Source organism: Oratosquilla oratoria, chromosome 12, assembly GCF_046742065.1.
Source record: "Oratosquilla oratoria isolate Oo_2021 chromosome 12, ASM4674206v1, whole genome shotgun sequence".
Lineage (NCBI taxonomy): Eukaryota > Metazoa > Arthropoda > Malacostraca > Stomatopoda > Squillidae > Oratosquilla > Oratosquilla oratoria.
The window spans coordinates 32,127,054-32,140,452 of NC_134788.1; the positions used below are offsets into that span (position 1 = coordinate 32,127,054).

General features: G+C 38.3%; 1 protein-coding gene across 4 annotated transcripts; it reads left to right on the forward strand.

The window, feature by feature from the left end:
* Positions 1-3,077: 3,077 nt before the first annotated feature.
* sowah (ankyrin repeat domain family member sosondowah) lies at positions 3,078-13,096 on the forward strand. 4 transcript variants are annotated; one of them, XM_076194872.1, is made up of 2 exons: positions 3,078-3,129; positions 10,358-13,096. In XM_076194872.1, exon 2 carries the CDS (start codon positions 10,424-10,426, stop codon positions 12,380-12,382), a length of 1,959 nt encoding a protein of 652 aa, XP_076050987.1. In that variant the 5' UTR covers positions 3,078-3,129; positions 10,358-10,423; the 3' UTR covers positions 12,383-13,096. The 4 variants fall into 4 exon arrangements, with proteins under 4 accessions (XP_076050987.1, XP_076050986.1, XP_076050988.1 ...); XM_076194871.1 differs by lacking the exon at positions 3,078-3,129 and adding an exon at positions 3,138-3,379; XM_076194873.1 differs by lacking the exon at positions 3,078-3,129 and adding an exon at positions 3,422-3,504.
* The last annotated feature ends 303 nt before the right edge of the window (positions 13,097-13,399 follow it).

The window sequence follows — 13,399 nt, forward strand, 5'->3', positions numbered from 1 at the left end:
TATATATATATATATATATATATATAAGAACATAAGAACATAAGAATGAAGGAGACTACAAGAGACCATAAGGCCTACACTAGGCAGCTCCGTATCCATCACCACCTGTCATCCCCATCCATAAAGTTGTCTAATCGTTTCTTAAAACAACTGATAATTTCAGCGCTCACTACATGGTTACTAAGTTTATTCCATTCGTCGACCACCCTATTAGTAAACCAATTCTTGCCTATTTCCTTCTTAAATCTAAATTTGTCCAGTTTATAACCATTACTGCGAGTCCTGTCCCGTTGTTTTAATATGATGACCTTGTTTGCATCACCCTTGTTATAGCCTTTGATCCACTTGAACACTTCTATTAGATCACCCAGCACTCTGCGACTTTCCAGGGAGTGTAAGTTTAGGTGCCTAAGCCCCTCTTTGTAAGGCAAATTTCCGAGTCCATGTATCATTTTGGTCATTCTTCTCTGTACTGATTCTAGTGAATTGATGTCCATTTTGTAGGACGGAGACCAAAAATTTCCAGCATAGTCAAGGATGGGTCTAACTATCGCTAGATAGAGTTAAATAATTACCTCTGCACTTCTATTTGTTACCGTCCTAGCAATGAAACCTAATGCTCTGTTAGCTTTATTACTGGCGCTAACGCACTGTTTCCTGGTTTTAAGGTCCGGACTCACTAGAACTCCCAAGTCTCTCTCGGACTCAGTTTTCTCTAAAAGCGTGTTATCTAAGCTGTTTCTATTTTCGGGGTTGTGTAGCCCTACGTTTAATACGTTAGACATAAGGATATTGAAGTTCATTTGTCATTTCACCGATCATGTGAACAATTTGTTAAGATCATCCTGCAGAATATCTGCGTCGTCTCCTGACCTAATTAGGCGTCCTATTTTAGTGTCGTCCGCAAACTTACTAACACCACTATTTATCCCGTCGTCTAAGTTGTTTTTGTACATAATGAACAACAAGGGACCCAAAACCGAGCCCTGTGGGACCCCACTAGTAACATTGCCTCACCTAGATTTTATTCCATTTATGGTGACCCGCTGTTTTCTGTTACTAATCCAAGCTCTAATCCATTCTAACACTTTTCCTCCTATGCCATGGGCTTTGATTTTATTTAGTAGTCTCTGGTGTGGCACTTTGTCGAACGCTTTGCTAAAGTCAAGGAAAATAACATCGTAATTTTCATCGTTGTCTGACGCCTTATATACCTTAGTGTAAAAGGATAGAAGATTAGTCACACATGACTTACCCTTTGAGAAACCATGCTGTGAATCACGAATTAAATTATGTCTTTCGATGTGTTCTCTGAGTCTATTCACTATTACTGATTCAAGCATTTTTCCTATAACCGATGTCAAACTGATTGGCGAGTAGTTGCATACAGACGATCTATCTCCCTTCTTAAAAACAGGAACAACGTTTGCTTGCCTCCAAGCAGTAGGGGCACACACACACACACACACACACACACACACACACACACACACACACACACACACACACACACACACACACACACACACACACACACACACACACACACACACACACACACACATATATATATATTGAAACATTCTGACAGGTTGATGTAAGTGGAGTAGGAAACACAGGAGTCTTAGTCTGGGTTTATTCCTGACTAGTTTCACATGTATGTTTTTTCAAAAAGTATACCTGCCAAACTAGTCAGGAATAAATGGAGACTAAGACGCCTGTGCTTCCTTCATATATGTATATACATATATATATATATATATATATATATATATACATGTATATGTACATATATATATATATATTGAAACATTCTGACAGGTTGATGTAAGTGGAGTAGGAAACACAGGAGTCTTAGTCTGGGTTTATTCCTGACTAGTTTCACATGTATGTTTTTTCAAAAAGTATACCTGCCAAACTAGTCAGGAATAAATGGAGACTAAGACACCTGTGCTTCCTTCATATATATATATGTATATATATATATATATATATATATATATATATATATGTATATATATATATATATATATATATATATACACATATATTAGCTAAATGCACTATCATAGCGGAGGTGGGTTGAACGCAATATTTCGTGTAGGTGTATGTAATTCGAGCATACAAATATAAGAAAGTCGTACTCAACTTATATCTCTCTTGATAGCGTATTGGTTTAAGTCACTGTAACTTTGTTACGGGTTAGCTGGGTTCGAATCCTCGGCTCATCCACGTTTCAATTTCCAACGGATGCCTCCATCGAGCGATTCTTCAGTCTCGACTGCGATGGCATGGAATTAAAAGTGATTTGTGGTTGAAAAAATAACCATTCAGTGTATATGTGTATATACATACATATATATATATATATATGTATATATATATATATATATATTGATTACTGTTGCATACATATATATATATATATATATATATATATATATATATATATATATATATATATATATATATATATATATACATATATATATATATATATATGTATATATATATACCAAGAACTTTTCCCTCCATATAAAGGAGATAGCTAAGTCAAAAGGAACGTAGGCCTACTCCCAACCATTCCACTCTTTTCCACGACCCTTTCCTCCCTCTCATCATAACTCTTTAATGGACAATAGGTCATCCCTGTATCCTACCCACTGCCATAGGTATGAAGCAATATGTGCAGTTTATGAACCACATTATTTTTTTTTTCTATTTTAATTCCTTGCCAACACGATCGAGACTAACAAGGATCTAGATAGAAACATGTTCGAAAACTAATACACTGTCGGGCAAGGGATTAAAACGGAAAAAGATAATGTGGTTGATAATATGAAAATCTATGTACTAGGGACCATTCTATGTATGTTGTAATATGGGTATGTACGTCTGTAATTTACATTTCAAATATTTTTCCTATTGACTTATAATATGCAAGTTTAAGGAAAATGTAGGTGACAAATGCAGTATATGCAGAACAAGTAAAATGGGAATTGTATAAGCTTAATGGGATTCATTTAAATTGCCGTCAACAACCGAAGATAAGAAAGTGAATTGGAATCTTACATTATCGAAGGCTGCCTGCTATCTACTGATAAGGAGAATAGCGATTATATATTTATCGTAAGTGAGGCAGTTTCATGGTGACTTGTGATTTGACTATAGAAATATTTTATTTAAGACGGAATTTTTTGTTGCATTTCACTAATGATTGCATACAAATAACGTAAATAAATATTTACGCTTCTCTGAAGTCATGTAGCGGAGAAAGTGTAAACAGGAAATGAAAATTCATGCAATGCACGAAGTGTACAGATGTTTGAACATCTTGCATGCTATTGCATGGTTTCCAGGCAGGCAATAAGGTCACATGGTATGTATTACACATCGTGAACATGACTTACAAATTTGGGGGAAATTCTGAAATCAAATTGAACATTTATTTATCTATGAGTCACGTTTGTTTTCCTACAATGGGCGTTGCAGTTTGGTGAACATGTAACTAAAGAATTTTGACCAATTTGAAAGATTTTCGTATTGTTATAAATGAAAAAAGGCAATATACAGCCGAACATGCACTGAAAGCTTTCGCATTTGGGAATATTAATAGCCTATGCTGGGTCGATTGTTGTGTGTTGTGCATGGGAGTGGCCGTACATAACATTAGGTGTACGGCGTACACCTAACGACTTTGTTTTGACAGTAGTGAGTGTTATCGATAAAGAAAAAGACAAATTATAGTGATTGAACGGGTGTAAAACATATTCCATCAAGGTTTAAATTACCACAACCAAAGAAGGACTATGTAACATAACCTAATGTAGTCGATCCAGGGGGTTGGAACCATGGGAGTATCGGCCTAACTGCCCATTTTAGTTAATAACAATGTGCTATTAACATCACTAATAGAGCTTAGTCTTGCTGCACTATATTTGATTCAACCAGTGAGTCAGGGGAACGTTAAGCCTTAATCCTGAAGGGCCCAAATAGGAGGGTGGTATATGAATACCGTAGGTGTTTTAAGGAATTATGCGCATGGGTGCCTGTGTCTTTTCCTCTATATTATTTCCATCTTAAATTTGTGTATGGTTGTAACTCGGACTATATAATTTTTTAGTTATCGTAGAAGTTCATATGTTACAGTACTACCTCTCATTAACGGACATTAATTAGCTGTTTTCGCTGTGATTTTGGTGCTGTTGTTTAGTGCGTGCAATCACTATGCCACCCAATAACCACTCCAAATCAATGGATTATTCACATCAACGGACACCGTTACCCCCCTTTTAGTCCGTTAATGAGAGGTAGTACTGTATGTTTTTTTTATCTTTCAGACGTGGTCTTTTTCAGTTTGTGCTTACGACTTTTTTATTCCTTTCCTAAGTACTTTATCAGTTATGTACCCTTCCTATAATAACCCATACATTGCAATCATACATTTTCTTTTCTTTTCATGATTGAAAGTCCATTGGTTTTAGTTAAACTTCATATAGTTTACTAATCATATGTATGTGTATTCTTACATGTGTGTGTATAGTATATATATATATATATATATATATATATATATATATATATATATATATATATATATATATATATATATATAATATATATATATATATACATATATATATATATTGATATATATATATGTATATATATGTGTATATATACACTCAAACCTCGTTTTTCCGGATTAATTGGTGCAGCTACCTGTCCGGATAATGAGAAAATCCGGATATTGAAAATGTTTTTATTTTAGTCCAAAATACAAAGTTATAAACCCAAATTCACCCTTCAACTAACCTTAACACATAGTGGAACATAACACATTGGTTTGAGGTTGAAATAAGTGTTCTTTACTCGTTTTCATCTGATGAAAATCCCTTGAAATCCGGTGGTGGGGTACTTGCATCTTGTGATGGGCCAGGTTCACAGACTTGAGCTTGTGGTGCAGGAGTGAAAAAACTCGTTATTTTTCCTTGACGACCTGCCTGGTGCTGCTTCTTGATCAATTTCCTCAACATTCTCAGAGATCAATAATGTGAGGCAGTTTCAGGGATGGTGCTATAAGTCGTATAATCAAGTAAATGCATCGACGTATGAGCGGAGTTGAGAAAGCCTAAATTTCTTCACATTCACATCCAGCTCCTCTTCACTGCTGCTGTCCTCCCCTTCACCAGTTACAGAGGCAAAGATTTCATCGTCGTTCATTTCATGGCATCCTTGAACTTCATGTTGCTCCTCCAGCCTTCAACCTGCGACTAGCGTCGTTTATATACCCCACCGTGCGCCATCTGGTGTTTACATTTCAAACTGTAACTCGGTATCGTTCGCCTTGCATACGTGGCGGTTTTTTGGTTTTAATATTTAGCTGCCCAGCTGCTTCAAAACATCCGGATAAACCGAAATCCGGTTATGTGAAAGCCGGATAAATGAGGTTGAGTGTATATATATGTATATATAAGATATAATGTGCATATATATGTGCATGTATGTAACAAACTCAAACTCTCCTTCCCATTTCCCACACAGTGCAAAGTGTTTTTTAGGCCAATGTTGGGCTGCTTCTCTGCCTGGCCAGGACTGTCAGGAACCGATGCATCATAGCATACGGTGGGTCCTGGGAATTTACCTGATGACCACCAACTCACGAGTTTGACACAGTATCCACTCGGGTACTGTATGGTCCATATACACACATATATATATATATATATATATGTATATATATATATATATATATATATATATATGTATATATATATATATATATATATATATATATATATCTTGGGAAAGAGAGTAAACAACAGAATCAGTTCAAAGGGTGTATTGTACCTGACATTTTTATTCTTGTCCAGGAATCGTTTGCAGGGGTGTGTTGGTTACATACAGTGAACTTGTTGTTCTGTAGTCCGCAATGTAATCAGGAGAGGACTTTGGAGATAATCATGCTCCGTTAATCATGACATATAATTTAATAACCAAAAAGCACAGAGTTACAATAAAAGTGAAACAAAAACAATAACCTACAATAAAAGCATAACAAAAACAAAGAGACAAAAAAAAATTGAAAAAAAGGGGGGGGGAACCAAGCAACCACATCAAGGTGGCAGACCAAGTTCCACAATAAATGGTCACACATACAAATAGGTATCTGTCTTGTGAATACATAAAGAAGTTTTACACAGAAGAGCATTGTAAACAGGATAGACAACAGGATTGCATATTAACTGGACGAGGAAAAATAGTGTTGTAACTCAAATGATAGATAAAAGTGTCTAGTGACTGGTACGGAACTGGACAAGTGAAAACCCCATGATCAAATGTCTTAAAAAAAACTAAACAAATAGGAAGCAAAATAGGAACAAACCTGGACAAAAAAATAACAACTAAATTAAGATAAAATAATAAAACACATTGATGAAATAAATATACAGAATACAGTAATAAGTGAACATGGATAGGTGATGTTAAAACTGAAATAACAAGGTGGCTGGTGCCTATTTTAACACCAGACATTTACATTTGACTATCTAATTGTATACGGCTTTTTATGGCATTTGATCGCAGAGTTCTGACTCTTTCAGTTCCTTGCCAGTTATTAGACACTTTCCTTTATCACTTGAGTTACAGCATTATTTTTCTTTGTCCAGTTAACATGCAATTCCATTGTCCGTCCTGTTTACAATGTCATTCTGTGAAAAAATTTATTCTTTATGTGTTCACAAGGTAGATATCTATTTGTATGTGTGACTATACCCTTATATTGTGACACTTGGTCCACCACCTTGGTGTCAGTGATTCCTCGGTTATTATCCCACCACTTTCTTATTTCCTTAACTTTTGTCTATGTTTTTCTTTCATCTTTATTGTATGTTTTTGTTTCAGTTTTATTGTATTTCTTTCTGTTTTTGCTTATCAAATTGTACATTTACTATGATTAACTGAGCATGATTATCACCTAGGTTCTCTCTCAATTACATCCCGGACCACATAAATACGAGTTCTCTGTATGTAACCGTCACACCCCTGTAGATGATTTCTAGAGGGGGAATTGAAACATTGGCTACAATAAACCTTTGTATTGAGTCTGGTGTTTACCCTCTTTTCCAATATGGATCCCAGAATCCAGATCTTCACATATATATATATATATATATATATATATATATATATGTGTGTGTGTGTGTGTGTGTGTGTGTAAATTTACATACAAACATATACAAAATTTAATTCCTGCTCTATGATGAGATGTACAAGGGGTGAAAGTGGCAGTAGACTGGAAGTGAGCATTAAGGGAGAGCGACCGGAGGAAGTGGATAGTTTTAGATACTTGGGCGCAAATGTGGCAGGGAAAGGTGGAGTGAAAGTGGAGGTAGAATGTAGATTGAGAGAAGTAAGTAAATGCCTTGGTGGATTAAAGAGTGTAATGAGGAATAGACATTTGGGAATGGATGCTAAGAGGAGACTGTATGAAGGAGTGATTGTGCCAACAGCACTGTATGGGGCAGAAACATGGAACATAAGAGAAGAAGAGAGAAGGAGTTTGAATGTGTTTGAGATGAGGTGTCTGAGAAGTATGATGGGGGTTACTAGGCTAGATAGAGTGAGAAATGAGGAGGTGAGGAGCTGGGAGATAGGGTTGATGAAAGAATATTAGGATGGTTTGGACACATGGAAAGAATAAGTGAAGAAAGACTAGTAAAAGAGGTGTGGAAGGCAGATGTGGAGGGAGTGAACGTGAGGGGACGTCCTAGGATGAGGTGGATGGATGGGGTGAGGGGGGCTTTGGGGAAGAGGGGAATGTCTGTTGAGGAAGGATGGGAGAGGACAGAAGACAGGGGTGAATGGAGAATGGTTGTATATGGATGATGTTGTGATTGCATGAGGTGGAATGGGCGGGGGGTGAGGTAGTATGTGTGAGCAAAATTTGACGCAGCCCGAAGGGATTTCTCCCCATCCTCTCATTTTATGCAATGGGGGGACGGAGAGGGGGGTCGCCGATTTAATGAAGCGGCCTTGCTGTGGATGTGCTGTGTCTTGCGACACTGCTTCTGACCCAGGGCAGTGGACAAGGTGCAGGGATGACCCATCATTCAGGAGGTGCTCAGATAAGAGGGAGGGTGGAGGGGTGTGGAGTGTATTCAGGGATGGAATGGGTGGGAATGATTTTATGCCTTTTTCTTTTTGGCTACCCCCCTTGTAAGGGGGAAAAAGCCTTGGTATATGTATGTATGATGTGCTGGACCACTAATTCAGCAATTCAAATTCAAGTCCTGGCCAGGGCCGGAAATTTCAGCAACACTGCAAGCTAGCACTCTAAATCTGGTGGGGAAGGAGTTGGAAGTGCGTGTGTGTGTGTATAAAGTCCCAGAATTACTCATAGATTGGGCCATATGTGAGCTCTGAGCTCTCATCTGGGAGGGTAATAGCTGTTGATCATGAGCCCAATACATGTTTCAAGACTGGTTAATCACATGCACATATATAGGGACAATGAGAAATACCTATTTGTGATTCTGCAAGATGGACAGCAGAGTTGCCCATTTTCAAAATATGTCAATCCTGAACTCCGTTAGGAGGTGCAGCTCTGAGGAGCAGGCCCTTGGTCTCTGGACTATGTCAGGACCTGTTGTTGAGGTAACAGGTTAAGAAAGCTCTTTAGCCTTGTTTGCCAACAAGTATAGTATCTGGCTACATGGAGATGTTTGGGTGTGAGTTTTTCTCTGTGGTCTTGGATGTGTTGGACTAATGACTGACAGATATTTCCTTCCTGAATGAGATCTCAGAGCTTATACATAGCCCAATCCATGGGTAATACTATGACCTTACACACATACACAAAACTCCTTGCCCACTAGAGTTGTAGTGCTGGCTCACACACATTGCAGCATTGTTGAAATTTTCAGCTATGGGTGGGATTTGAACTCGGATTGCCGAATAGACAGTCAAGAGTAGTACCACAACACTGCTGAGCCAGTGTGTATGTGCACATGTATGGATATATATATATATATATATATATATATATATATATATATATATATATATATATATATATATATATATATATACACACACACACACACATGTATAAGACATGTTCATATAAGTACGGTTATACATATGCAAATACCGGGTATTGTCTTTATTTTTTAACCACACCATGAAGGACCAATGTGGGAGTTTGCATGTGGTTCTGCAAGATATCTCCCAGTTGCTTATTTTCATATCCCATATACATCCTTACATCTGCCTGGAAGTGTAACTCAGTGGGGCTGGCAGTTCATGTATGGCAGCGTTTGTCAACCAGGGTTCCCCGGAACCCTAAGGTTCCGCAAAAGGTCCCTAAGAGTTCAGCGAGAACAAGGGAGATAAGCTAATGCGCTTTTGATTTTTTATTTGATTTCGTATACGTAATATAATAAAACATGCACGACATATTCTTGGTTATTGTAATAATGTAATATAGACATCATCCTATTTAACCTATTATTACAATGAAAATGAAATGAGAAAGATATGGTATGTTTTTATTTATTTATTTATTTATTTATTTTTTTGCACGGGGGTTCCTTGAGACATGAATTTATTTTCAAGGTTATGCAAGGGTAAAAAGGTTGAGAAACGCTGCTGATCTATGGACTAAGCCCAAGATGAGTAAAAAGCAGCAACAACTGCAACAACACTGTAGGAAAGAGGCAGAGTAGGGGATCCAGTGTATTTAACATTTCATCCAGCAGCAGGGCTTCCTAAGAAATAACGCAGTAAACAAAGTTGTGTTTACACCAATTTCATGTTCATTTCTCCCCGCAAGCTCGGGCTATATAAGGAGTCAGATGTTTGTCTACTGTGTTATTTCTGAAGAAGCCATGCTGGACAAAACGTTAAATACACTGGATCCCATGCTCTGTGTTTGGCTTCTTTCATATATGCCCAAGATCTCTATCAGCACCAACTATTTTCTTCCACTTTTTCACATCAGGAGAATTAACTGGTGACTGCTCCTCTCCTCATTCTTCAGCTAGCCAGTAACATTGAAAAGGGCTCTCATTCATACCAATACAGACAACATTTCAATATTTCTTCCTAGAAAGATCTATAGGAGGGCCAGAGGAACATTGCTGACTGCCATGGGTTTCCAGTAAATGAAACTTGAGGCAGCCATTATTACCATCATTCCAGCACATGCTCTTCTCAGCTAGATATGTGATAGGTTTAAATGTTAAACTTGTATATAAAACTATACTTAAAGATGGACTTTAGTTTGCATGCATTAGTTTGATGGTGTTTTCTTCATGCATTGATATGTATATAGCTATATATTTTTTTGTTTTTCCAGTTACTGGCTGCATCCTGACATCGTGATATATATGTTTACACATATATTTTCTCCATAACATTAGACATGGCAGCCCCTCCAGAAGAGTTTACATTGGAAGCTGTACGCGATTATATGATATCTAATGGTGGCAGAGTCACAAATCATGACTTGGTTAAATATTTTAAAGTATTCTTGACAAATCCAGAAACAAAAGAGATATCCCGCCATAAATTCAAACAGTATGTGAACACGTTAGCAACCATTTCTCAAGAGGGAGGTGAAAAGTTTCTGGTCCTAAAGAGGAAGTACCGTATTGGCACAGCCTTGTCTGAGTCTGAATTCCTTGCATCTAACTCCTCCGGGCAATGTGGAAATACCTCGCAGAGTGACCTGTGTAACACCTCATCCTCATCAGGGGCAGCCCCAGGGGGGTATAGTGCCCAGTCCTTAAGTCCTGGGGCATCGCCTGGCCATCCATCTCCTCTGAGAGCTCCTCCCTACAGGGCACCTCCACCATACAGTGCTCCTCCTCCATACAACTGCCCTCCTCCATACCGACCCCCACCAAGTCCTGGATCTCCTTCACTTGGAGGCAATGGGGAATCTCGATATCCAAGTGACTCAACTATCCCTTTGTCACCTTCAGACCAGCGTTTCCCAGGGTATGATGAACCTTCGGATCTTGGCATTCCACCTGCACCTCAAGGCATTAGGTCCTCAGGATCTGTTTCTTCTCTCTCATCTGCTTCTTCAGGGTTTTCAGCATTTTCAACACCCTCTCATGCATCCTCTGGACCCACACAGGGAACTGCACCCAGTAGTTCTAGTGGAACAGCATCACCTTCATCTGCTCCTTTACGGCCCAAGTCTCTGGCTCTTTCACCCTCTTCCAGTGAGCTTGATTCAGGTGTTGCTGCTGGAGGGGACGATAGTACATGTGGTTCTTCCCTCTCAACTGCCACTGTTACACCTTTGTCAAACGCGGAATCTTCAGCCTCCACACCTTCCCCTGATGGAATCCCTCCACCAATACCCCCAAGGAAGCGAAGTGAGAAGGAGAACCAAAGACCATCTCCAGAAGGAGAAGAAACTTCCCTCCTTTCCAAAGCGGTATCATCCACAAGTTTGGAGGATGAGCAGAAGGTGTCAGTAAGAGAAGCTATGCAGAAGTTCAATCGGATGGCTTCCGAGTCACAGTTACAACTTCGCCATGCAGCCCGGGGCAGCAGAAATTCCCGTGCAGACCGAGATGATGAAGATGCTTTATCCATCAACTCTTATGGGGCTGAAGGGCAGGAGTGGCTCGTTGCGTCTGCCAAGAGTGACTTCAATGAAATTTTAAGATTGCTTAAGATCCATCCTACTCTTGCTGGATGCAAGGACCTTGCCAATGGTTACACAGCCTTGCATTGGGCAGCAAAGCATGGGCGTGCTGAGGTAGTCAAACTACTTGCAGGTACACATCAAGTTGATGTTTGCACACGTTCCAATGGGGGCTACACACCTCTTCACATTGCTGCCATGTACAATCGTCATGATGTGTTTGACCTGTTGTCTCATTATGGTGCAGATACCAACCTGCGGGACTACTCTGGTAAGAAGCCTCGACAGTACTCCATGTCGACCATTCCATTGCAGGGTAATCAGAAACTTGCACAAAGGCGGAATTCAGTGAAAGAGGCTTCAACAGGTTTCCTCCGCATTGGCTCTCTTAATGTGAAGGTGCGCAAGACTACTGAGGCTTTCAACCAGCTGCTCTCACGTGACTCTGATGCCAAACTGCATCGAGCTTGGGGTTCCTCTGATTCTATTCATGATGCAGACAAGGACAACAAAAGCATGATGCCACCACCTAAATTTGGTCCTATTAAGAAGCGAAAGACCAAGAAAGGAGCTGATTTTATCTCGCGTCCAGTTTCATTACCTCAAGGTTTGTTGGAAAGCTCAACACCATCTTCAACAGTCATGACTACTCAGCTGCCTCCCATCAATGCTGACTCTGATTCAGATTCAGCATACGGTTTTGGTTCCGAGTGGCATTAAAAATATTTTTAGATGGAAGATTTTTTTTTTTTTTAAGTTTTAGTGCACAGGCTGGGGTAAATGCTTTTAGATATTAAAGCTAGGTTTTTTTTTTTTCTAAATGGTATAGTAAGTGCAATTTGTCTCAACAGAAGTACTTAAATACATGTAACATAGGTCACAAAGGTAAAACTTAGTAAAGCAGTACAAAGATAGAGCACACATACAACTGACGAGTTTTTAATACCTGAATTAATTTCAGCTATTATACAAATTGTGATCAGTGATCAAACATTTGTTCACACTCCACTCTTAGATATTATTTTATTGTTTCATCACCATTCCTTATGTGTATCACACATGCAAGCTCTTATATAATGCACTAATGGTTCAGATTCAAATAATCTAATTTTTACATTATGGAAAGTGTGAAAACTACATTTTTTTAAACTATCTTTTCTTATATCGGCTTATAATTTCGGTAATCTTTTATTGTAAAAATACTCGTAACCAAATTTTCCGTTCTGAACATTGTGGCATACTCGATTTTTTTGCTTATAGATGATTTTATATCAGAGAATGGGGAACCTTCAATGAAATGGTCTCAATTCTTTGAAATCCTCTTTCATTCTGTGACTCCCTAGTGAAAACTTGAGGCATTAGGCAGTAATGTGTTAAAGAGGTAAAATGATTTTATTATTGAGTATAATTATTTTTTTTTATTATTATTATTTTTTTTAAACTAAATTTCTCATTCTTAACGTATGGACAACCATTTTATTAAGGCCGAGTTCATATTTTTCTTTGTCCTTGCTCCCCTTCTTTTTATGTATTAGTTATGACAGGCATGAGAACACCTTAACTATTGTCACAATACTTCTTAGAAATACTGTTTGACTGACTCCAGTGCACAGAGATTATTTTTGTGTACTTAAGAAAGGTAATATTTAACAGCCCTCTGGCATTGGTCAGAAATAACAGTGTTATAGTGTAATGTTTTTTGTTCATTTTCATCTTATGAATGATTCAAGTAAAATA

What these genes read in the sequence shown, in the direction of transcription:
- sowah (XM_076194872.1), top strand. Translation starts at nt 10,424, where the DNA reads ATGGCAGCCCCTCCAGAAGAGTTTACATTGGAAGCTGTACGCGATTAT.